Source organism: Streptopelia decaocto (assembly GCF_964273445.1).
Source record: "Streptopelia decaocto genome assembly, chromosome: 2".
Lineage (NCBI taxonomy): Eukaryota > Metazoa > Chordata > Aves > Columbiformes > Columbidae > Streptopelia > Streptopelia decaocto.
The window spans coordinates 157,028,002-157,053,155 of NC_138655.1; the positions used below are offsets into that span (position 1 = coordinate 157,028,002).

A 25,154-nucleotide genomic window follows, 5' to 3' on the forward strand; every position below is an offset into this window, starting at 1 on the left:
ATGGCTTTTCTCCTTGCAAGCCTTTCCTCTTGTTTGGCCCAGTTTCACACCCCTGTAGCATAAAGTGAAATGTATTGGTTATTCCTTCAGCTCCAGGGCTTTTGACATTTCCTTTTCTCCTGAGTAACAGTATTTGCTGCTTTAAAAGCTTACAGGTACCAGTGGGGGTCCCAGAATCTTTCCGTGTCAGAGTAACAGCCTGTTTTACTTTTACAAAATGTAACCACCTGTAAATATTTTACTTTTAAAAATATATTTCTATTTTAAAAGATTGTGGTGGAAAATAGTATTGCACCTGACTTTCCTTGCAGTGCTTGTGATTTAATTAGAAAATATTTTTTTTTAAAAAAAGACCAGTTTACACTAATCTCTGCTGTGTGAACATAAACTCCTAACAAGGACATTGTTGAACCTCAGCATTTTTTGTGTGTGTGGTTGGTAATTTTCTGAACACTGACTTTTATTGAAAAATAAAAGTAGGGAGGAATCAGTTTTCCTCTTGAAGACCTTTACCTTCCTTACTTCACGATCAGAAAGGGCAGTTGTATGTTTAAAGCAAGACATTTGTGTAACTGATCTGTTAAATGATTAGTTTTGGAAATATCTGTGCAAAACTCATGGAAATGGAATTAAAATACTCTCTGCTGATGTACTAAGCCTCAGTTGTGTTTCCAAGTGGTTATGGCAGTCATTGAAGAGAAATCTGTTAGAGCTGTGGAAATATAATGGGATTTTTTTTTAAGAGAGGAGTTCTGAAAAGTGGGGCTGAACTTGTGTAAAAGTGCCTGGGGCTTTGGCTACCAAAGGAGGGGACTTGAGACATCATGCTGCACGGTATGTGAAATACACATTGTGCTGCAGTTTATATCAAGTAAGAGCAGAAAAAGCCTGTTGAGTCCCTCTGATGTGAAGTTTGGGTTGTGCTTTTCACCACTGACCAACATGCTGCCCAGTATCTGCTTTCCTGTAATTATTGAGAGACTAGAAGACATGTCAGAGACCTGAACTGTGAGCTGATAACGTAGGGCTGCTGTGTTGCTATGACTCCAGCAGGGACTTTGTAGAGGTCAGACTTACTAATGACAGATATTGTTCATTGCAGGCTTGTTTTTCTGTCAGTAACAGCCCCATCTGGATGGATTCTAGCACCGCTTCCCAGTGCAACACCCTGGAGAAAGCTGTGGGGGGAGCACACCGCCTGGCCAGCATCACTGGTTCTCGAGCCTATGAGGTGAGGAGCAGGTGGAAATAAAGTCCTCAGTGGTCTCCTGAGAGAAGCAATTATGCCTTTGCGGTGGTACCACAGCAGAAAACTATCAGCCATTTACTATGAAAGAGAGAGTTTTTGAAGAAACTTCAATGAAACTTTGCTTTTGCAGTAGTTTCACAAAGAAAGATGTGGAAAGTTTAAAGTGAAATTAGACAAACACTGAAAATGTTGTTGCAGGAAGCAGCTGGGCTGAGCTGTTGCATTTGGCCAGTGTTCTGAAGTAGAGTTTTTGGTGGCCTTGCTTGTGGTGTCAGGGCCTGGTTCTACCCTGGGAGCTCCTGTGCAGCCCCATTTCCAGTGGGATGACAATCCAGTTTGTGCTACAGGTTTACCTGAGGTCATCATATAATCAGAGAACAGTTTGGGTTGGAAGGGACCTTCAAAGCTCATCTAGTCCAAACCTCTGCCATGAGCAGGGACATCTTCACCAGCTCAGGTTGCTCAGAGCCCTGTCCAGCCTGGCCTGGGAAGTCTCCAGGGATGGTTCATCCACCACCTCTCTGGGCAACCTGGGACAGCGTTTCACCACCCTCAGTGTCAAAAATTCCTTCCTCATGTCCAACCTGAATCTCCGTCTTTGAGTTATGACCCACGTGTTTGTGGATCACTGCTCTAGGTTACTTCTGCAATTAAAAGATTGGCCTTTTAATGTTCTCTGAAGGCTAACAAGCAGCTGCTGGCCTAAGAGAAGAGGGTTTTAGGAGTTTGGATGCTATTAGAGATTATTCTGTCACTCATCTCTTCTTCCTGGAACTTATCTCTCATGTAACTGTAAAGAGCTGTGCAGTGGGAGCGGGGCTGCCTTCCAGGCACCTCAGCACCTGGCTGCTCTTGCTGTTTGTTCAACAGAATAAGGCTCTAACATCCCAAATTGCTGATTCTGTTTTTGAATCATCATGCAAGGTTTGTAGCCAGTGTTAAAATCAGACTTTGTGTACCACTAACAGTTTATTTTTAACTTGCTAAAGGTTAAGCTTTCAGTGGTAAAAGTTTTCATTTATTTATATAATACATGGATGAAAAATAATTATTCTTACAACTGCTTTTTTTGAATATGAAACTTCCTGCTTTACTCCCAATTCATCTGCCTCACAGAGGTCCATAGGTTGGGTAGCCTAAATCCTTTCAAGGATTTGAAAACGGCATTTGAATTGCGCTGGTTCCTGTGAACAGAGTGAGTGTGATTCATGCCATTGAACTGTCATTTCTGAAAGGTAAATTATGGATAGTAATGCTTTTTCACATGCTTTTTTTTTCCAAAAGGTGAGCAAAATTCTCATAATGAGACTACACGTTATAGCCTGTTCAGTACAGATTGCCTGCTGTGCACTGACTTTCATCATGCATCAGGCAAATTAAATATCCAAAGTGCAATGTACTGAACTCATTACACAGAGTTAATGATTATTGACTCCATTTAAGGTTTGTGTTTCTAAGCATTTGCATTTCTTTCTCAGCGTTTTACAGGAAACCAGATAGCAAAGATTTACGGCCAGAATCCTGAGGTCTACCTGCAAACTGAGGTTGGCTCAACTTCAATACACTTATTGGAAAACGCAGTTGAAAAATCTTTTGAAATTAATTTTGTGGGGATGTGAGACTTTCTTTGCTAAAGAGTATTTTGATTCTTTGTTTGATTTTAATATTAAAATTGAGAATTTATTTTTATTTTGTTAAATTATTAGTCATTGGGCAGATAAAAATCGAGCATCTGTTCAGTTCTGTCTTGAATGTTACACTTAACACGATGGGCTCCACTGGATCTCACCTTTGTGGAAAAAGCTTTTAAAAAGAGACTTTAATTTGGGTGGTAATAAATTGTATGTACAGCAGTTCTAATGCAAGCGTGTAGTTAAGCACACAGTTGAAATTCTCACACTTAAAACTGGTCATTTGCATGTGGAAATGTGGTTGCCCTGCCATACCAAGCTGGCATTCTTGCAGATATGCATAGGAAAAAACTGCAATCGATTCTATACTTTTTTCATAGTTTTTCCCTTGAGGAGCTACTTCGATTCTATTATTGCAAATGAATTACATTGTGTAGCTGGTTTCCTTGAGGTTTTTAATTTGCAGAAATCAGCTTGCGGTTCTATTATTGTTTCAGTGTGTTGAGTCTGCATCTGGCTGTGACTGAAATGCCATGGTTTGAAGCAAGGTGAAAACTCAGTGGAAATATGATCTAAATGAGGAAAGGGCTCCTGTCCTGTGATTAGAATCTGCCAGACATCCAGACCAGTGAAGTCAGGCTGCTGGTGTTTTTGTATTACTGCAATTCTTTTTAGCATTGATCGTAATTTTTTGGTGGTTTTTAAAATCTGACTTCTTGGGGAAATGAGTTGTGAAGTTGTATTTTGTGGGACAATGCTGCTTTTTTTCCCATTTCTTCTTTCTAAGTTCTACAGCCTTTATGATAGTAAGTGATGGGGTGAAACAGAACACAAATACAGTCTGATCATAAGCTTAAGACTAAATTTGGAGAAAAATGGATTAGTGGATGGGAAGTGGGTCTGTGAAATGGAGAATGTCAGACCAAGCTCAGGCTTTGAGGGCTGGTTGCACTGATGGCACCTTTTACCAATAAAGAATCATAGAATCATTTTGTTTGGAAGAGACCATTAAGGTCATCAAGTCCAACCATAACCTAAGTCTATCACTAAACCATGTCCCCAAGAAGCTCATCTATGCATCTTTTAAACCGCTCTGGGGATGGTGACTCCACCACTGCCCTGGGCAGCCCGTTCCAGTGTTTCACAATATACAAGAAGTTGTGTTCAAGCACCCATCTACAAGAAGGGTGATCCTAGGAACTACAGACCTGTCAGTCTAACCTCAGTGCTGGGCAAGGTCACGTAGCAGTTGATCTGGAGTAGCATCACATGGTACCTACAAGAGAACCATATGATCAGACCCAGTCACCATGGTTTTAATAAAGGCAGGACCTATTTGACCAGCCTGATCTCCTTCTATGACAAGGTGACTCACCTAGTAGATGAGGGAAAGGCTGTGGATGTTGTGTACTTAAACTTCAGTAAGGCCTTTGACACCATATCCCACAGCATTCTCCTGGAGCAGCTGCAGCTCATGGCTGGATAGGCTATCTGTGATGGATAAAGAACTGGCTGGAGGGCCAGGCCCAAAGAGTTGTGGTGAACAGAGCCAAATTCAGTTGGTGGCCAGTCACCAGTGGTGTCCCCAGGGCTCAGTATTTGGTCCAGTTCTGTTTAATCTCTTAATTAGTGATCTGGATGAGGGGATCAAGTGCATCCTCAGTAAGTTTGCAGGTGACACCAAATTGGGTGGGAGTGTTGATCTGCTGGAGGGCAGGAAAGCTCTACAGAGGGATCTGGACCAGCTGGGTTGTTGGGCTGAGGCCAGTTGTATGAGGTTCAGCAAGGCCAAGTGCCAGGTCCTGTGCTTGGATCACAACAACCCCAGGCGGTGCTACAGGCTTGGGGAAGAGCATCTGGAAAGTGCGTGGGGAAAGGGATCTGGGGACGCTGACTGACAGTGACTGAATATGAGCTGGCATGTGCCCAGGTGGTCAAGAAGGCCAGCAGCATCCTGGCTTCTATCAGGAATAGTGTGGCCAGCAGGACTAGAGAAATTATTGTGCCACTGTACTCAGCACTGGTGAGGCCCCACCTTGAATCATGGGTTCAGTTTTGGGCCCCTCATCATAAGAAGGACATTGAGGTACTGGAGAGAGTGCACAGGAAGTGACGAAGCTGGTGAGGGGCTGGAGCACAAGTGTGATGAGAAGCAGTTGAGGGACCTGGGGTGTTCAGCCTGGAGAACAGGAGCTGAGGGGAGACTTTCTCACTCTTTACAACTGCCTGAAAGGAGGTTGGATCATGGAGGGGTTTGGTCTCTTTTCCCAAGTAACAAGCACTAGAATGAGAAGAATTGGCCTCAGGTTTTGCCAAGCGAAGTTTAGATTGGATATTAGGAAACAATTTTTCATGGAAAGGGTTGTCAGGTGTTGAAACAGGCTGCCCAGGGCAGTGGTGGAGTCACCATCCCTGGAGGGGTTTAAAAGATGTGGAGATGAAGTTCCTAGGAACATGGTTTAGTGCTAGAGTCTGGTTATCGTTGGACTTGATGATCTCGAGGGTCTCTTCCAACGAAAATGATTCTAATCTATTCTATGATTCTAATGACAGAATACCTCTGTGCCCGACTTGATTTTGGGGTCTCTCAAGAAGCTCTTAGCAGCCTGGCAATCTCAATGTTGTGTGGAAGGTGGATGTTTTTCCTTCTCTAAGTCAGCTTGCTAAACTGGCTGATTCACAGTGTAACTTCATCCTTTTCCTTCCATTTCAGGCAACTGGTGCCCACTGGGGCACTGCAGAAGGTAGGCCTTCATTATCTAAGCACAATGTGATATATTCTTGGGGAGAGACACATGAAGTGCAGGTGCATCATTAAGTTTCCTGGCCATTGTAACCACCTCTTAGAGCTCTGGCTATAGCTCATCTTTGAATGCTGCGTGAAGCAGTGGTTTTGTGATCATTAATAAAAAACCTCTCGCTGCTGGCTTACTCTACAGTAGAGGTTTGATTTCAATTAGTTATTAGGTGACCATCATATTTCTTTCTGGATTAGTCAGAGCACACAGTGAGGAATTTGTCAGCTTTTACGCCAGCTTCTTGGGAACAGATAATACTTGATCCTGCGGAAATCCTGGTGGTAGCTGGTTAACTTGCTAGTTTTTCTAACAGATCTGTACTGGAGGTGAGTTTTTAGTGAGATCAGTGCTTTGTGTCGTGTGGCGGGGACATTTTTGGGGCAGTACTAGAAGCCCTACAGCTGGGTTTAATGCATTGTTGGAACACACCCTGAGGCAGAGCTGCAGGTAGCAGTTCAGTGCAAAGCTGATTGTTACCAGCTCCTGGGAATGTTATAACTCCTGGGAGGTCTGGGATCTCAGCTGGGAGGTAGAAGTTCATGTAAAGGTGCTGGCAGAGCCTTGCCAGAGCTGCTAAAAACCCAGTGCATTTCCCCTTCCGTCAACATAAAGACTTCTTTTTGTTTAATTTTAGTGTTTTTCCTTGAAATGCAATTCTGTGATACACCAATGTTGTGAATTAATTCATGATAAGAGAGTATGCTAATATACTAGGTGTATTTTGCATGTTTCAGAATGCAAAGCTATTAACAGTTTTTATCATGAGGTTACTTTTAGATTGATATCTGCTGTATTATTTAGGCAGCAAAATAGAACCGAATAATGCTAGTAGCTGTATTTCTGTGTGCTTTCTGTGCCTAACATGAAGCATCTATTAACATTTGGTGCTTCCAATTACTTAATTATTTACTTTCTCTGAAGTGAATACTTGATGGGACTCACTATGTCACACTTTTTCTTTCAGAGAATCTCCTTGGTTAGTAGTTTTGCAGCTTCCCTTTTCCTAGGAGCTTATGCACCCATCGATTACAGTGATGGTAAGTGTGTGGGCTTTTTTCATAGTAACAATTCAACAAGGCCATTCTCCTTTTCTTTCTCACCTTGCATAAAAGGAGGGCAAGGTCTCTGCTATTTATTTTCAGCCTTTAACAAGTATATTAGGTTTTAAGCTAAGTTACTCCCTTTAATTTGTTGCTGCGCTTGATACTGCTGTCAGCTGTGCTTATTTATCCCCATCATATTAGGATTCCCCTTTCTACAAAATAGAAAATATTCTGAAATGAAATTGTACCTTTTCTTGTTACTTTATGACATACAGAGAAATGTTGAAATGTCTGTTTAAAGGCATGAAAAGCTTGGGGATTCTTTAGCTTGACTTCATAGTTCCGATGCTTGTTCTTTCATTTTGCTGGTTGAGCTCTGTGTTGCACGGGATGTGAACAAGATGTATATTGTGATTATTTTTCCTCTCACCTAAGTGGAGTATAGATGGGCAATAGAAATATCTTTTTAAAAATAGACCATAGAAAAAGCATAAAACAAGCAAAAAAATCCTGAACGCAGTTAGAAGAAAATTAACCTTCCATATCTCTCTCATTCATCAAAACAAAGACAAAAAAAATGACAAGGCTAGTGTCTCTCTTTTCTGTTGTGTGGCATCTCAGTTACCCAGCTTTTAAATGCAATTTTAAATGGCAATTACAAAGGAAAGCATTTTCCTGGGAGCTGTGCTGCTGTTTCTAAATAGCATTTTTGATTCCTGCTCTGAAACTAAAAGATACATTTCAGAGCTGCAAGGTTAGATAACAAGGCCCTCGAAGGAATTTTTGCATTAAAGAGCCATAGTTGGCACCCATGTGTTAAGACTAGCTCATTTTTTCTCCTCCGTTGTTCCATCAAAGCTCATAGGAAAAAGCAAGACACCTCAATTTTAGCTAATGGACAACTTTTTCAACATCAAATCTCCCAGTTGTACTCGAGACCCTAAAAACTGCAAGGCAATCTGTGCTTTTTTTGCAGCAGTTTTGCGATGATTGCATCTGTCTTCTGGTCCCGTTCTGTTAGCCGTGTATTTTCACAGCTGAATTTTATTTCTTCATATATTATTGGCAACAATAAGTCTTCGGAGATTTGCGCTTTGCTCCTTATTGGGCCCAATACTGAGTGCTTCAGTCGCTCAGCAGCGCACAGAACTGCACCATGTGCTGCATTTCAAAGAGAGATGGTGAGACCTTCGAGGTACTTTTTCTGCTAAATATGGTAATTTTGCATTTCATTCAAATGTTTATAAGCATTTTTTTTTTTTTCTGGTAATGTTACCTCTGCCTTTTCTACTTAGAAGCAAGCAGAGAAAGCTGTGCTGCTTCAGTTTCGGAACATGGAAATTCCTGTGTTTGGTTAAAAGCCAAAACATTTTAAACTAAAGAAAATGGGCATTTTCTTCACTGGAAAATGTTTGAATATGTATTGCATTTTTCAAACAGCTTTGGGAGAGCCTGTTCTGTTACACCTCTAGATATTTACAGAACTTGAATAAATATTATCTACTGTTCAGAGCATGTAAGATTATTATTATTGTTATTTTTTTGTGAAAAAAAAGATAAGAGAACTAAACAGGATGTTATAGTTCTCTTTACAAGACAAAAGATTTCTGGGCATTGTAAGCTATATTTTGTCTTGTTCATTCCTTTCTTCTGTTAACATAATGAGAATTCTAATTCCAGTAATAAAATATAATTATAATGTATGCAGTAGTTATTTGGATCCAGCTGAAAAACTTGTTTTCTTGTCATTTATGATTTTTCGCAATTCACTTGATCTTTTACATTGCAGCTGTATATTGTAGTTTAAAATGCATTTCTCAAAATAATGTTCAGATAATAGACCTATTCTTCATTTCTGTACGTTTAACTTCAGGTCATATTGTCTTTAAAAGACTCTGTCAAATTGTTTAGCTCTGCACAATAACTTATCTCTTTAAATTTGCAGCTTATTATAGGAAACGTGCTATTCAGTTTTAGGATTTTCTTTTTAAAGGTCCAATCTTGTAAGGTTCAAATCACTCCTCGTGAATAGCTGAACACCCTGGGTGATTGATTGAAAAAAAAAAATCAAATTACATTCTGATGGAATGAAGAATGATTTTCATTTATATTGTGCAGAAGTTAAAAGTAAGATACATTTGGGACCTAAACAACTTGAACACTCGAGGCATTGTTCCTTTTAGAAGACACCTTAAAGAGCAGCTATTCAGCTCTTGACCTGGAGAAGCTTTATCTTTTGAAACGCTGTTCTAAGAGCCTTAGGCAAATCATAGCTTAGCATACTTGTTTTTGTTGTTGTATCAAACAAAGATGCTTTGAACTGAAGCCTTTTCAAAAGGAAACGTGCTGGGCTGAATTTTCTCCTACTGGAGCTTGGGAGGTGGCAGCAGTTCCACTACTTGTGAGTTCAGCTCCAGAGCGCTGGAATACAGGTGCACTTAACTGTTTATAAATGTACGCAAATATTGATCTTTAGTTTGTTGATTCATAAAACCAGTTAGTCTGCATTGTTCGGTCTTTGTAATGACTTTTTTATATATCTATATCTATATATATAAATATATATATAAAATATAACTTTTTTTCCCCCAGCATTGAAGCATGTATGCTTTGGTATATGTAGTAAATATTAGCAAGTCCTGGTTGTGCTCCTGGTCATTTTATGTTAAAAGTCAGTGGTGCTTGCAGGGAAATACTGAATGCTGTTCATCCACATATTGGCCCTTTCCTCAGTCCTTATGAGACTGTGGCCTTGGCTTTTGATCTTCGTTGCTGATGAGGGATCTGTGTGGAGTGACAAGTCAAAGGGCTGCCTTTGATTTTTCTACTTATTCATTCATGTTTTTTTCCTCTCCCCTTAATTCTCAGATTGTTACTTATTTGTTAAACTTTGCAGTGTAGATCATGACCGGAGGTGCTGGAGTTAGGAATTCACTGAGCATCACTCCCTGTATAATCCAAGGAGAAAAAGAAGTTGTTCCATGGAACATCCAGCTCTGGTTTTTATTTTCCACCAACTAGAGATTCTCGTGCAAGTGCCTGCAGCTGGATGGGATCAATCCAGGGCAACAGATTAATAGTTCTTGTAAAATAGTTGTTTCACATCTTTTAAATGAGTTTTTGAGGGTGGGGTAAAGTAGCTCATCTCTCTTTTCTCAGGGCATATTTAAAGTCTTTGTGCAACTATATCAACCAGTCAATAAACTGAAGTGTTGCTTCTATATAATAGAAACGTAGACCTTTTAAGATACAAAGGTCAGTGCTTTTCCTGTTTTATGCAGAAAGGATTGGAGGCTGTCCTTGCGTCTTGCAAAATTGCATTGGAGGATACCGGTTAAATATTTCTCTAGACTTGCTGTGGAGGAGGGAATGATTTAAAGACAAACAAACACAGAAAATAACAACTAACCTTTCTCTAGTCAAATTTCTATCTATTTAGCGTTTCTGTTGCTTACTGGTTAATTTAATTTAGCAAAGGAGTTCTTGATCCTTTAAATTTAGGACTTTTCCAGGAAAACTTTTAGATTTATGTATTTACTCATAGAAAGCCTTGTTATGCCCGAGAGCTTGAGACACGACGCTGCTCACACCGGGTGCCTCCGGGAGGTGCAGACAGTGACGCTGGGCTCAGTTTACCCTGGGAGGACTCAGTTTAACCCTGGAAGGAGGGTCTGGCTGGATTTAAGAGTGGTTTCATGTAGGGAGCTGAGAGAAGCTGAGTAAATCTTCCCATCTTTCCTTTTCAGTGGGTGGTAGTGATTTTGAGAGCAGAAAAGGGAAATGCACCTTTTGTCTGTGGGAGGCACGTTGCACTTTCTGCTCTGTCAAATTCCTGCTGTTGCATCATAGACCAAATAAAACAGTGTGTAATTTAAGTGTGTTTAATTTGCCTGAAATGAGTGATTTAAATTTAATATATTTAATTCTATTTTATATCTTAAGTGTAACCCGGATATCCTACAGTTTGGCTTGGGTTATTCCAGTGTCTCTGCTGGGGTGTGCAACACTTTCTGTTTATCACACTGTGTAAAACTTTAGGTCCAGACCTTGCTGATGCTGCTTAGGATTGGACTGCTCAAATAGATACTTTATTTCTAAATTTTATTAGATTCATTATCAAGTCTATGTGAAAAAGGCTGCTGGCAGGTGATAGAGTGGGTTCATTTAGAATGATACAATCATTTGTGGTGAATGGAGCCAAATCCAGTTGGCAGATGGTTATGAGTGGTGTTACCCCCAGGACTCAGCATTGGGTCCAGTTCTGTTTAATCTCTTCATCAATGATCTGGATGAGAGGAGTGAGTGCACCCTCAGTAAGTTTGCAGATGACACCAAATTGGGCAGGAGTGTTGATCTGCTGGAGGGCAGGAAAGCTCTACAGAGGGATCTGGACCAGCTGGGTTGTTGGGCTGAGGCCAACTGCATGAGGTTTAACAAGGCCAAGTGTCAGGTCCTGCACTTAGGTCACAACAACCCCAGGCAGCGCTACAGGCTCGGGGAAGAGCGGCTGGAAAGGGATCTGGGGGTGTTGATTGACAGTGGCTGAACATGTGTGTGCTCAGGTGGCCAAAAAGGCCAACAGCATCCTGGCTTGTATCAGGAATAGTGTGGCCAGCAGGACTAGAGAAGTGATTGTGCCACTGTACTCAGCACTGGTGAGGCCAAACCTCAAATCCTGTGTTCAGTTTTGGGCCCCTCATCATAAGAAGAGTGCAGAGAGAGGCGACGAAGCTGGTCAAGGATCTGAAGCACAAGTGTGATGGGAGCAGCTGAGGGACCTGGGGAGTTCAGCTGGAGAACAGGAGCTGAGGGGAGACCTTCTGATCTCTGAACTGCCTGAAAGGAGCTTGGAGCATGGAGGGGGTTGGTCTCTTCTCCCAAGTAACGAGTGACAGGACAAGAGAAAATGGCCTCAAGCTGTGCCAGGGGAGGTTTAGATTGAATATTAGGAAAAATGTCTTCCCAGAAAGTGTTGTTGGGCGGTGGAACAGGCTGCCCAGGGCAGTGGTGGAGTCACCATCCATGGAGGGGTTTAAAAGGCGCTTAGACGAGTTTCTTAGGGACATGGTTTAGTGCTGGAGTCAGGTTATGGTTGAAGTCAATGATCCTGAGGGTCTCTTCCAATTTGACTTCTTGCCTTTGTGTTTTTTTGTGTGTGTTTTTGTTGTTGTTGTTTTTTGGTTTGTTTTTTTTTTTTTTTTTTTACTTTTAAGCCCTTATTTTGTAATTTCTGAAGAAGGAAACAATATAGAGAAATGTTAGCATGGATTTAGATTGTTATGTGATACTCAAAGATAGGATTAGTGTAAAGCCACAGCACCCGGGGGAGGAATTTCTTCATTGTTAGGCCTCAGGTGAGCATCACACACCTTTGAGTGACATTGCTGCATCACCTTTAGATAGTTTTAGTGAAGTTTTTGTCTGAGGTTGAAAATTTGGGGAGGAGTTGATGGGGAGTTCTTCCTTTTGCTTTTAATTTGGTAATAACTGCATTGTCCAGTGCACTGTGCATCAGAGAAGCCTTTTTCTGTTACCTTCAGAGGCGCATGCTTTCCAGAGACTGAATCATCAGTGTCTTTTACACTTAGAAGAGCTGGAACCATTCTCTTATAACTCAAAAATATGCATCCTTAAATCTTCTGTTGCCTGCAATGAGGTGGAATTTTCTGATACAGTAGTGTCTTGTGTTTAATGCTGTATACCTCTTGTTCTGATCTGTCTCATAGGTTCTGGTATGAACTTGCTGCACATTTGGGAAAAAGCGTGGTCGGCATCCTGCCTTGATGCTTGTGCGCCTGGGTTAGAGGAGAAACTAGGATGCCCTGTGCCATCCCATTCAGTCCTGGTATGTGCCTTTCTAGAAAGAGTTGTAAGCAGCAAATAGGACTTTGTGCTGAGAGTTCTGCTAATAGCACCTTCTTGGAGTGTATTTGTGTGCGCACAGGCGTGCGCACAGTTATCCTCAGAGCTACGCTGCTGGATTTCATATTTCCAGGTGTGTCGTGAATGTCTATGCCAGAGCAGAAACAGAAGCCTTTGAAAACTGCTGTTTGCCGTAGCTTTCATCATTGATCACTTCGGGTTCTTGCATGATGAGAAAAGTTTTGGTAGATGCTCCAGTGATAAGAATCTTTGGGGTCCCTCCTCATGCCCACAGACACCTGGTCACTGCAGAACCATGCACAGTGTTTTTTACTGCAGAAACAGAGCCCAACGTTTGCATTTCTTGACAGTGACCTGGTTTTAAACTGTTTGTGAAGTTAATCAGGTAATCTCTGTGAATAATTTGGGATATTTAAAGCTCCTCAGTTCACGTAGCGTAATAGTGAAATCAAATCAAGCCGCACATCTCATAAATGAATTTAGTCTTACTGCCCAACACAGAAAGAGCTATTGCTTTAGCTGGTGCACGTGTAAGACAGTGTAAATATCCATCTGAACTTGGTGCCAATCTTCTATAATGGAGAAATAATCCTTATAGATGTCCTTCTGTTTTTTATGGATAGTTTTCTTCTGATCTTTCTCTATGACTATCAAATGTGACTTAAAACAATACTGTTCTTGACCCCTAAAATAATAGGGGTCATATTCCAGGATTTGATGTTGTGATGTATATTAATGTTGTGTTTCCTCTTATGTTTGCATTGAATTTCTAATTTCTGTATATTAATATTCATGTATGTGTGCAAAATAGATGGATGTGTTTTATGTTACTTGATGTGAATAACTGGAGAGAGACTCAGAGCTAAAATGCTACTATTTACTTAACCTCTTTCAAAATCCAATATGAGGGTATTTCTGTGAGGCTCTCAACAACAAAAGAAATGAGGTTCAAAATTGTTAAAATATTCATTCCTACCTTAAATACACAGAAATTATTTTTACAGATGCCTCAGGGTTTATCAGTTCTATGTTACAACACATTGTGTCATACATGGTGAGATTATTTTCCATTTTTTGAGACTTTTTTTTTTCCTCTCTCTTTCTTTCCGTAGGGGCCCATTTCTCCATATTACAGTCAGCGTTATGGGTTTAGCCCTGACTGTAAAGTAGTAGCATTTACAGGAGACAATCCAGGTGAGATGATTTAAATGTATAAGATTCAGTGAATATGATTATGTATGTACGAAAACTCCAAATCAATCTCATTGATTTTCAGATGCTCCCTATACAGTGAAAGAATATGGTGTTTATCAGCATTAATACCTTTTTCAAACAGCCTTCCATCACTGGTTCTTCTGAGATACAGACATCTTGCATAAACTGGGGCTGACAAATGAATTCTCTTTTGCATAGTAGTAGAGATGACTTAATTTGCTTCTTGATAACTTCCACTTTGGTTTGCCTGCCCCTCAGGGGCTATTCTTACTATGAATTGCTAACGTTTAAACTTAGAAAATATGAACTTGAAATTGCTCTTGCATCTTTTCAAGCAAAAAGGTGGAGGTGGACCTCACAGGCTTTCTGTTAAGAATTAGAGCTGCCCTTTTGTCAGACTGATCTCAGTATAAAGGAAGGTGTTAATTTAGGGTTCAGTTTTTTGGAATCCTGGAGACTGTTTCAGTGTAGAGCAAAGTTTCTTAAGACTGTGAAAATAAAATACCTGTATTACAGTAGCATACGCAGGTGTTGTTGGTTGGTTGGTTGTTTTACATTCATATTCTGGAGATGTTTAAACACTGCATTTCCCAAAAGTCCAATTTTTCATCCAGAGATTCAAATCCAGCTTAGTCCGATAAATGTGAGTAGCCTGATGTAAGTGGGAGGTTTCTCCTTTGAAGTGTGTCGTTAAGCGAGGATCCACTATATTTAAACCCCAAATACACAAAATATTAGAGAATTATGTGGTTCTGTGTTTTGTCTTGGGCATTTTGATTCTGTTAAAAATCACTCCCTCGCCCAAATGCTTTGCCCATCTTTTACAGTGTATAGGCCAAGGTAAACATGGGCGTATTTGCCATTTATATTTTACTTTGAGATGGTGAACATAATGTAGTATGATGTCTCATGCAGCATGCTATAATTGAGTCAAAAGAGCTAACTTTTTTCTGGTATTCTGACCCTTTGCTTTCAGCATCGTTGGCAGGGATGAGACTTCAAGAAGGAGACATCGCAGTAAGTCAAAACTTACTCCCAGAAGCTGTCCGTACCCCCAAATAAGTGAAATACACAAAATATCAGCCGTAGGTGATCAGTTAAATTTATCTGTTAGTGTTGATTTTCTGTTTATTGGATTCACGCTTGATTTATTTCTATCAATCTGTTAGCTGCCTGAAATATTTTAAGTAAACTCTTGTGTCTATTTTTAAGTAATGCTCCAGACATTAAAACCTACATCTCCATCTAGGATGTATTTCAGTGACGTGGCAACCCAAGTCAGAGCTAGCTTCAACACGAATCCAATTGACTTAATGTGTAATTTAAAAACAATTAGTGGTAATAACAAATGGTTTTAATTTAATTTCTGTATTGCTTTCCATGCACATTGTGATAACGCTTCAGTTATTTTTTTCCCCCTCCAGATCAGCCTTGGCACAAGTGACACATTGTTTCTGTGGATCCAAGAACCAACTCCTGCCTTAGAAGGTCATATCCTCTGCAATCCTGTTGATTCTCAAGCATATATGGCACTTTTATGGTAATATCATTTCTTTTTTGCACATCTGGGATCAATAACATATATTTCTTTCTCTGTGTTAGTGTTTTTTATTTCTTTTGTAAAATGATAATGAATAGAACACTCCGCATTCTGTACAGTATATGGCAATCTACTGCTGAAATATTTGCATCAACGTTATATCATTCCTACTGTTTAATTTGAGTAACTGGAAGTGCAAAGTTGCGGAGAATAAATTCTCATGGCAATAAAAAGCTGAAATTATGTTACATATACATAGAGCCAGTTCACTATGAACCTAAGGCATAATAATACATTTAATGTACAGGAATAACAATTTCCTGAAATATAATAATGTGAAATGTCAGAAGCTTGACCAGGCTGTAGAACTTCTGTGCTCTTCTAGTGGTCCAGAGGGAACATAACGGAGCAGGTGGAGATTCCCTTTTTGTAGAGGAGTGTAATCAGTGCTACTCAGGGATGTATTAGGCTGTGCATGTGGAAAAGACCGAGATCTCCAGAAACCCAGCTAAGAGAATGACCCTCATGGTAGCTTTTGGCAGCTGGGATTTGGGAACTGTTTGGCTCCTCACCATCCTAGTAGGTAGAAAGATGGCCTGAAGCTGTGTTTTCCCTCACTGAGTCACTGCATTCAGGACAAAAACTTCTGAAAGAGGTCATAGTGCTTAGGCAAATATTTACAAGTCTTATGCAGATAAACTTTTTGTCTAAATCTGCTGGATTGTAGGTGCTTGTAACTTCAGCAAAGCTCAAATCTGCCCTTTAACTGTAGAGTCTCACCTGTACAGTAAAAAGATGCTGTAGCTGACAATGGCAACAGTGCTTGTGAAGTTGAGTTAAAAGCTCGATGTCAAGTACAAGTTACTGGGTTTCCTTGTGTGATTTTGGTTGTTTTTGAAGTTTTGCGTTCAAGTTTCTCTTCACCTGCTGTTTTTCCCACTTTTACTATGTGGAAGAGCTATATAAACAACCTGCTTGTCATAAGAAAGGAGATGCAGAGGCATTTTTATAAATAACTGTTATACTGACATTCTTTTGCTGCAGCTTAACATTGCAAAAGGCCAAACCTGCCTTTCAGAACACAAAGTATTTCTGTAGCCGTGCAGTTATAAGGAGTTCCTGTTCCCTGGAGTTAGTAGGAGACTTACCTGAGTTAGTAGAAAAGAGTACCTGAGCAACCAGGCAGAGTATTTGCACAGAAAACTCTAGTAACTTCAGCTGCTGAGCAAGTTTAATGATTTCCTTGCCCTCTTTCTAGATTTTTCTGTGTTTTTCCTGCTGAGTTGCTTTGACAACTCTCTGTGCTGGAGAGTGTTCAAACTGTGTTCCTCAGGGTCTGAGTCCAGTGCTGCAGTATTTTGCAGGAGTGTTACATTCATGGCGAAAGCAAAGGAAGTGACTGCATAAAGGGTACAAAGACAAACACTGAACAGATGCATGTTTGACAGCATGGTTTGCTGGCTCTAGACCAGGGTGGGTGTCAAGAGGATGGACCAGACGCTTTTCAGTGGTGCCCAATGACAGGATGAGGGGCAGTGGGCACAGACTGAAACATGGGAGGTTCCATTTGAAAATGAGGAGAAACTTCTTTACTTTGAGATGCCAGAGCCCTGGACCAGGCTGCCCAGAGAGGCTGAGGAGTCTCCTTCTCTGGAGACATTGAAACCCACCTGGACACCTTCCTGTGTGATCTGCTCTGGTGACCCTGCTTGAGCAGGTGGGTTGGACTGGATGGTCTCCAGAGGTCCCTTCCAACTCCAACCAGCCTGTGATTCTGCTGTTCCACCAATGTGTACCATGTGTTCTCCAGCGCTTTGAGCTTCAGGAGACCACAGTTAGTCAGGCAGTGGGCTGAGCTCTGTTCAGAGATAACTTGGGTTTAGCATGGCCTGCCAAGCTGGGTCTAAGCTTGCTCTCTGGAAAGATGTATACCAGCATCTCTGCGCTGCATTCCTCAAAACGTCCTGTAGTGTTTGTTTTCTCTCCTGTCTAGTTTTCTCCCTCTGCATCTCTTTCCATAATGAGGAAATGATCGTATATTTTAGCTTGCCCAGCTGTATTCAGCTGATGCAATAAACTCCAATATTGAATAAAACAACAAATTTCTCTAAAAAATCTAGAGCTAAACGTTTTGGAAAATGCATATGGTATGTTTGTGTGTTTCAGTTTCAAGAATGGTTCTCTAATGAGAGAGAGGATCAGAGATGACTGTGCTTCAGGCTCCTGGGATGAATTCTCCAAAGCTTTATCATCTACGGTTGCTGGAAACAATGGAAACTTGGGTATGAGCCTTAGCAGGGCTGGGAGTTCCAGGGTTTGCTTAGACACATGGTTTTGTGGGAGCTGTACCTACTTTTTACTTGTGTCATGATAAAGACGAAGAGTTAAGCTAACTAGAGCAAGGGCAATTCCTAATGTGTACTTAGAAATGCTCTGTTGGCAAGCTAAGTATCATGATACTATTTTCTTCAATATTCAGTAAATAAGAAAATGACATTTATGGGGCTCTTTTGGTCATTGAGAGGGCAATAGTAGCATCTTAGCCATAGAAGGTTTAAAAACAGTGATTTCTGAAGGAGGCTTTTGTTAAAGTTTGTTTCTTTTTGCTGAAGATTCAAACCAAGTGGGTTAAGTTTCTACATACTATTTCTTCCTCAGTCTTTGGTTTCATTCTCTAAACAATACTCTAGAATCTTGTTCAGTGCATGTGAACAAGGCAGTAATTTCAAATGGTGTCTAGATTTCCTGCATTTTCCCCATTTTCTGTCACAGTGTTATTTCATCCTTGTTTTTCCTGCTTTATGCTAAGTGAATGGGATCAAAAAAATGATGTTAGAAATATCTTAAATATTAATAAATCCATGTATTCGAAGTTTTGAGTTTTCTTTCCCACAGTTTAACCTTTCACTGGTGTAGTATATAGCTCCAAAATAAGGTATTTAAAGGTGAACATACTTGTAAGTAAGATGAAGAATTAACTATTGGAGAGCTGGATTTGAAATCATTGCAGTCATACTAGATCTGAACTGATATGATTAAAATTGATATAAAAAAACCTGTAAGTAGCCAATTTTATTCATGTAGATATTTAAGCTATAGAAGACTTCATTCCTTAGGAAAGAGAATTTAAGATACAGTTTCTTGACACTGTGAGGTGAGCACTGGTTTCATTTTAATAGACAACAGAGCTTCTAAAATCCAGTCTCTGTAGGGTATTAAAATGACCAAGAATCTCTTTTCACTAAAAGACAAATCAATTCAGGTGTTTCAGAAAGTGGGAAGAAGTTATTCCAAAACTCCGAAGTCAGCCACTTTACGCAGTGTTAAGAACATTGGAAGTTGATGGAAATATTTTTGCTAGTTTCAGGGATATACCAGGACACTGCCTTAAAGTTTTAAAATTCGTATTATGGCATGTTCACCCAAACATCTCAGTCCCTTGCAAAAATGGATGTTTGGTGAAAGTCATGCTCAATAAGCTGCATGTTTGGATAACCTCTGGGTTTCTTGAAGCTGTAGTATATATGTAAAAATACAGTAATATTTATTGGTAATCTGAGCTCCTGAGGGAAGCAGAGCAAGGAAGTCGCTGATGAGGCACTGTCACTTTTATCACCCATTTGCCGTAGTGTGAGAAGATGCTCCTGGAGCATCTGCCAGATTCAAGGTGGACCAAGTTCAGAAAGGAAATGTTGGGATATACAGTCCCTGCGGATCTGTAACCCGCAGGTTTGCAGAATGTTTGTCTTTTTAGACCATATGTGCTAAAGCACTAAAGTACTATTTTTGTGGTTTTGGCTAATATTAATAGGGCTGCTAGGACAGAATACTCTTATTCTGAAGATCTGAACCTTAGAAACTCTCCTTACTTTCTTAGCTATTCTCTTCAGTTTTTCAGTCCTTTTTTTGGTCTCCTTTTTTGAATATCTTTTCTGACCGACCTTTCTTGCTGTCAACACAAAAGAAATCTTCATGGTTTTTGTCTGGCTGTCTACAAAGCATTACTGGGTTTCTTCAGTTTCAAAACTATTCAGAGACCAGCTCTGCTTTATGATGTAGAATACCTGATGTTCTCTAAAGCTCATGAAATCTAATCCAGTGCATGAAGTGTTCCAGCATTCCTGTACTCTTCTTACTGATTTACCCTTTTCTTCATTTTTTTTTTTTTTTTTTTTTTATTTCACCCTTACATGTGACATACTGAAACTTTCTGAGATGTATTCTATATTATCTACATTACTTGCATGTTTGTGTTCTGGTGAACACGTGCTCTTTTATAGGCTTTTAGTTTATTGTATTGTTTGGATGCCTAGAGCCAGACGTGCTTTAAGACCCAAATTTTTGTAAACTGAAAGCAGTTAAATGCGATGAAAGTCTGGACTGAAAATAGTTAAGAAACAGGCTGTGTGGTGACTCAAATGTCTTTCGAAATACGTGACAAACATTTATTATCATTTTAGCTGTGTGCTAAAATAAGATTCCAACTTTGGGCTAGGAGCAAGCTTGACACTCTTTAATGTTCCTTGATGCAGGTTTCTACTTTGATGTGAGGGAAATTACTCCTGAAGCAGTTGGGATTCACAGATTCAACAGAGACAACCAAAAGGTAGTGATATTCTAGTTAACATCTTGAACCTTGAAGAAGTACTGCCAAGGCTTGAAATCTTTGCCATTATCTTTTCTTTTTTTTTAATCTGAGATACTTTCTTTCAAGTTTCATTTATTGATGCAAGTCCCTGGGATGATTTTTGCCAGGAAGTATTTGGTCTGTAGCTTGAGAGTATCTACAGTGCAAAGTCTGAACTAGAACTTATATGGTATTTTTTTGAGGAAATATTTCCTTTACTGGAAAATGTGGATTTACTGAAACCAACACTATTTTTGAAACAGGATTAACTTTAAGCTTATTGAGAGTTTAGTGCACTTACATGACTTAGTCCCCATCTTCTAAGTTTCAGACACAGAGATAAGGATGTGTTGAAACTTTGGGCTGTATTATTTGTCTTTTATCTTGCTCTGAATGTGGATGTAAAGACAAGATCTCATTTGGCTGCCCTGTGTGTTTTGGAGTAACCTACAAGCCATGTAGTGCTATGTAAGTAAACACAGGCTCAAGTCCAATTGGAATTAAATTAGAAATTATGCTATAGAAAGAAAAGTTCTTTGTATCTCTTCTTTCTTTTGAGGAATGGATGTTGTTTAAAGTCTGGCTTTCTGGGTGGTACTGAAGCTCAACAGATGTCTTTGATCAATCATGACTCCTGGTCGATTAGACCTCACCTAGGTGAACAGAGACAGATGCTATCTTGTGTTTGCAGAGTAGCGCTGGTCTCTTCAGTGTTTGCTGTTTCAATGAACGCTTAATCACTTCTAGCTGTTATACAAGTTGCAGGCACTTATTGTAGTGCATGAAAAAACTCAACTTTTTATGCAAGATTCTTTGTATTTGTTTGCAGTTCAATAGTTTCCTGTTTCTGTTGCCTTTCCCATTGTCTGGTTGATGAAAGGACAGAAAAATGTTATATACAGCAACTAAATTAACTAATGAAGAGACTACACAGTTTCACTTTTGTGATGTTGCTTAATGCATCTGAATTTTATCTACTTGCTTTATTATGATATTTTTGAGATGTTGATTCTTAAGCAGCCTTTGGTGCTTAGAAGTGCATAGAGAAGAGTTTACGACTTGTGCCAGAACCTCTTATCGTGCATTGATTTCAAGTTTGATGGATTTGCCACCAGTGTTGAGGTTATGGGTTGCATTCTCTCTCACGAGTCTTTAGGTCCATCTCGTGTGTTTGAGTGAAGAACTGGGCCTAGTTGAAAGCAGACTTCGGGGTGAAGACAAGGATAATTAATTAATTATAAATCTGTCTTGTGTTTTTAATTAGTCTCCAGCTTGGCATTGCGCACTGTGTACAGCCCTTGTTAACTCAGCGCGTTCCCCCTTTGATACAGGTTTCAGACTTTCCGAAGGAGGTGGAAATACGAGCGCTGATTGAAGGGCAGTTCATGGCCAAGAGGATTCATGCTGAAAAGCTGGGATATAAAGTCAGTAAGTGTAATGAAAAAGCTGCAGAACTAATGGCACTAGAGCTCAAAACCACAAAGGTAGGAGTCCCAACAGTAACGGCAGTATTGTTATTCTTGTCCTGCCTGGTGGATACATAAATTGGTATGTATTCTAAATTAGCCTCTTGCAAAAACATTTTGATGGTGTGTTGAAGGCAAGTTTTTTCAGATGATGACTATAGAAAGAGCAATGGTTTGACTTTAAGATGACTTCTTTTTCAAGTATTCTTGCTGTTTCATTGTTACTGAGCTGCATTGTCAATTTTTAAATAAGAGTTAGGGCTTCAGTAGCTTGTTAAGTGAAAAGAAGATGAGCTTTCTGCCTGGAGCAGAAAACTGGAACTCAGAAAATCTGAAATCTATGTTTGGTTCCTGGATAAGCTGGTCACTTAGCTCTTTACCTCAGTTTTCTCATAAGGCAGAAGCCCTTTCCCTCTCTGTGATTTAGGAAGCAAGAGATCTTGCTCCCTATAATTTATAATATGAATAGTTTTTAGCACATTGGAACCAAAAAAGCCAGTATTTGGCCTATAGAAGTGGGATCAGATCATTACTAGCTGTGCACTTCTACAAAAAGAGTACAGGCAAGTTGGTAAGATGTTTTATTGGCATTTTTTGTTGGTGTATCAGCCATTGGCATCTTATAAAAAACCAAATCATCTTGAGGGTTTTTAACTAATGTTTTGTTTTTTAAAATAATTTTTCTTTACATCTTGATCTTTACAAGCCACTGCAGACCTCCTCCGTTACAAGCCATTGCTTAACTCCAACCTCCAGGCTTTCATCACTAGTCAGGAAAGACAGAACGTATGTATTTTTTATTTTTAAGACAGAACTTCAGGAGCTGAAAGTTGAGAAAATAGAGATACTGGAACAAATCACAAGGCTTGCCAACACCACCTTATCAATTTATGCTGTAAAGGTTTTCCTACTATATATTATCTTATATACTTGAAACCATATTTATTTGGGGAGGTTATTTATGGAGACAGTGTTTAAAATACCTGTTTATCCTTCATTCTGCTGCACCAAAAGCTTGGCCTATAAAGCCCATGCCTGAAGAGGATACTTTTGCATTCTGTAAATGTCAGGACTTAGCTCTTCTTGCACTCTGGTGTTTGACTATTTATACTATCAGACAACTCTGATAAAGAAAAAAATAGGTAGAAATTGTCTGTAAATATGGTTAGGCCAAGTAGTTTGAGGATGTGGCTTAATAAGCGTTAAAAACTGTGGGTGGGTTTTTTTGTTGGGTTTTTTGTTGTTTTTTTTTATGCTGCAGGTGTCTACAGTAAAAAGAAGATGAGTATGATTGTGTTGTGTTCCTGTAGATTCCTTGGAACCCTGTATGCTTTTGTTTTGTTGCATCCCAAGGGTCTTTTAGCTATTTGGTAACACATGAGTTGCTTTAAAAAATAACTGCTGTGCGTAGTGTAGGCTGTACGCATCTCCCACTTTTCCTTGGTGGTATTATTTAAATGTCATATTCTGTTATTTGTGTAGTGATGGCAGGCTTACGTCTGCATTTGTTGTGTGACAGCTCTGAAAACAGGGTGTGTTCTGAACGCATCTCAGGGCATGGAGGAGCATTGTGGGAATTACTCTGGTATTTCCAGACCTTCTCTTGTTCAATAGCTGCTGTTTTTCAGGCTGCTTTTTTGTTTTTAATGTGATTTAAAAGCTTATTTATCTTTTGGATGAAATAAATAGTCAAGACCATCGCGTTTATTCAATTCCTTTTAGGCCTTATCTACGTGGAGAACTTATTGTGATATTTTTCAGCAATCAAGCTGATTTACATTCAGAAATATAATCACAGCAGTGTAAATCTTGGCTTTTTGGGTTTTGTTGTTCACACCAATGGCAGAATACAGTAATACTCACAACATCTGCAGAGTTACACAATGACATGGCCAGTCACAACAAATGCTTTGCTACGGTATCCTGAGGTTTGTGTGGTGCCATCTCAGTGGTGCAAATGAGTCAGAAACCTGGCTGACAATTTCCTTGGCTCTGGCACCAAGGTGCTGGAAAATCGTTTTGGCAGAGGCGTGAACCTGCCGCTCTCTTCTTGGGCCAAACGCAGCCTGGATGGCTGTAATCTGCAAAGCAGCAGCGGCCGTCAAAGAGAATTTTGTAAAAATAAAGTCTGTCATATATGATTCTTGGTTACGCACTGTGGACATGACAAACATTAGATAATCCCTTAGAATTTACTTTCAGTTAATGAATGTATTATCTTGCTAGGAGCAGTGTTTTGAATCCTTGGTCTAGGTAGCTCTGCAGCAAGAAGCTCAACGGTGCTGAAAGGGTGTTTTATAGGTGAGGTTCTGTTCTTGGTTTGGTGTGTCTGGTACATTATAGATCTAATATAAATTACAAATAATAGTTAAAAAAACCCTTAAAGCAGCTTTTCAGGTGCTGGTTGTGCTTGTGCACAGGTTTGTGCGGCCTGTGTGCCAGTAGAGGGCAGGGGATTCTCTCTTGTGATTTTTCTTCTTTGAGGCTGGGATGTGTGTGTCAGCCCTGTTTGGAAAATGGCACAGAGTCACCAGATGATCCTGAGGAGAAAAGTTAAACCTTACATTAATCGTGATTTAAGGGTTTTAAAAGTGTGTGTCACTCTGTTCTAATTGCTCTAATCTTTCTCAATCAGGTTTCAGGGGAAATCATTCAGTAACACCCTGTATCCTGTTTTGCTTATGTCCTCAAGGGGCGGATAGAGCGTTGTGATCTAGAGACAAACAAGTAAAGTTTGGTCTGTCCCTGTTGTTTACATCCTCCGATTCAGAGATTCATGTAGATAAGGTGAAGATTTGCTGTTCTGCCTTTATTTTCCTGGATTTTGATTGTATCATAAACACCTTCTGTTTTGTCACATCCTGTTTCTGCTTGCAGCCATCCCCTTTTGAAAACTGAAGTCACAACTGGGGTTCGGAGGCTGGTCATACAGACATGCTTACTGCGTGATTTGAGGACTCTGAAGTCAAACCCATGGCAACTTTATAGAGAAATGACAGCGCCTGCAGCTCAGTGACACAGGTGATCACAGCAGCTATAAAGCTGTCAGTGGTTCAGACTGATCTGCCGGGATGTACTTTAATAATCTCTATGATCACTTCAGAGTTCCTTCTATTCCTAGCCAAGCAATCCTAAAATTCATATTGACGCTGACTGGAGAATATTGTAATGGTCCTTGCTTGGACCCTGTGAACACCCACAAAACTGATTATTTTTGGGAGCAAAATCCACCCCCCTGCCTGCTTATGGGTGAAACGAATATTGCCATGATGTATGTTTTGTGTGCTGAAGGAAAACAGCACACAAGTGAGGGTTCTGGTGTTGATCGCACGTGTACTCAATAGATATTTAAGTGTTGTGCTGATCTACAGTGTAGAAACCTTCATGTCAATGGTAATCTGAGCACTAATCTATACATACTGGGTCAGGCGTGTGCTAGAATTGTGTTAAATAAGCTTTTGTGGGACTGCAACAGCAATTAATAAATCCTGCCTTGTAGGTTGGCTGATTATCTGGGCTGGGGTCTGTGTTGAAGCTGTGAGCTTTGAACAGGGCTTTCTGCCTGCATGTTGTTGTGCCTGTCAGTGGGTTCATGGTATTCCAGTTGCCTGATGGGCTGTTCGTGTCACATTGATACCTTTAGCAATCTGATTCTGCCACCTAAGTGTCATCAGCAGGGGGGGGGGAGATGGATAGAAGGTG

The 25,154-nt window shown here is 40.0% G+C and overlaps 1 protein-coding gene across 1 annotated transcript in view; it reads left to right on the plus strand.

The window, feature by feature from the left end:
• XYLB (xylulokinase) overlaps window positions 1–25,154 on the plus strand; it is an 85,935-nt gene that overhangs the window by 7,006 nt on the left and 53,775 nt on the right. The window contains exons 6-15 of the mRNA XM_082046303.1: window positions 1,103–1,231; window positions 2,728–2,793; window positions 6,643–6,715; window positions 12,448–12,566; window positions 13,717–13,798; window positions 14,796–14,836; window positions 15,244–15,359; window positions 17,526–17,641; window positions 19,892–19,965; window positions 21,318–21,414. Coding sequence (XP_081902429.1) covers window positions 1,103–1,231; window positions 2,728–2,793; window positions 6,643–6,715; window positions 12,448–12,566; window positions 13,717–13,798; window positions 14,796–14,836; window positions 15,244–15,359; window positions 17,526–17,641; window positions 19,892–19,965; window positions 21,318–21,414 — 913 coding nt within the window. The remainder of the gene's footprint in view (window positions 1–1,102; window positions 1,232–2,727; window positions 2,794–6,642; window positions 6,716–12,447; window positions 12,567–13,716; window positions 13,799–14,795; window positions 14,837–15,243; window positions 15,360–17,525; window positions 17,642–19,891; window positions 19,966–21,317; window positions 21,415–25,154) is intronic.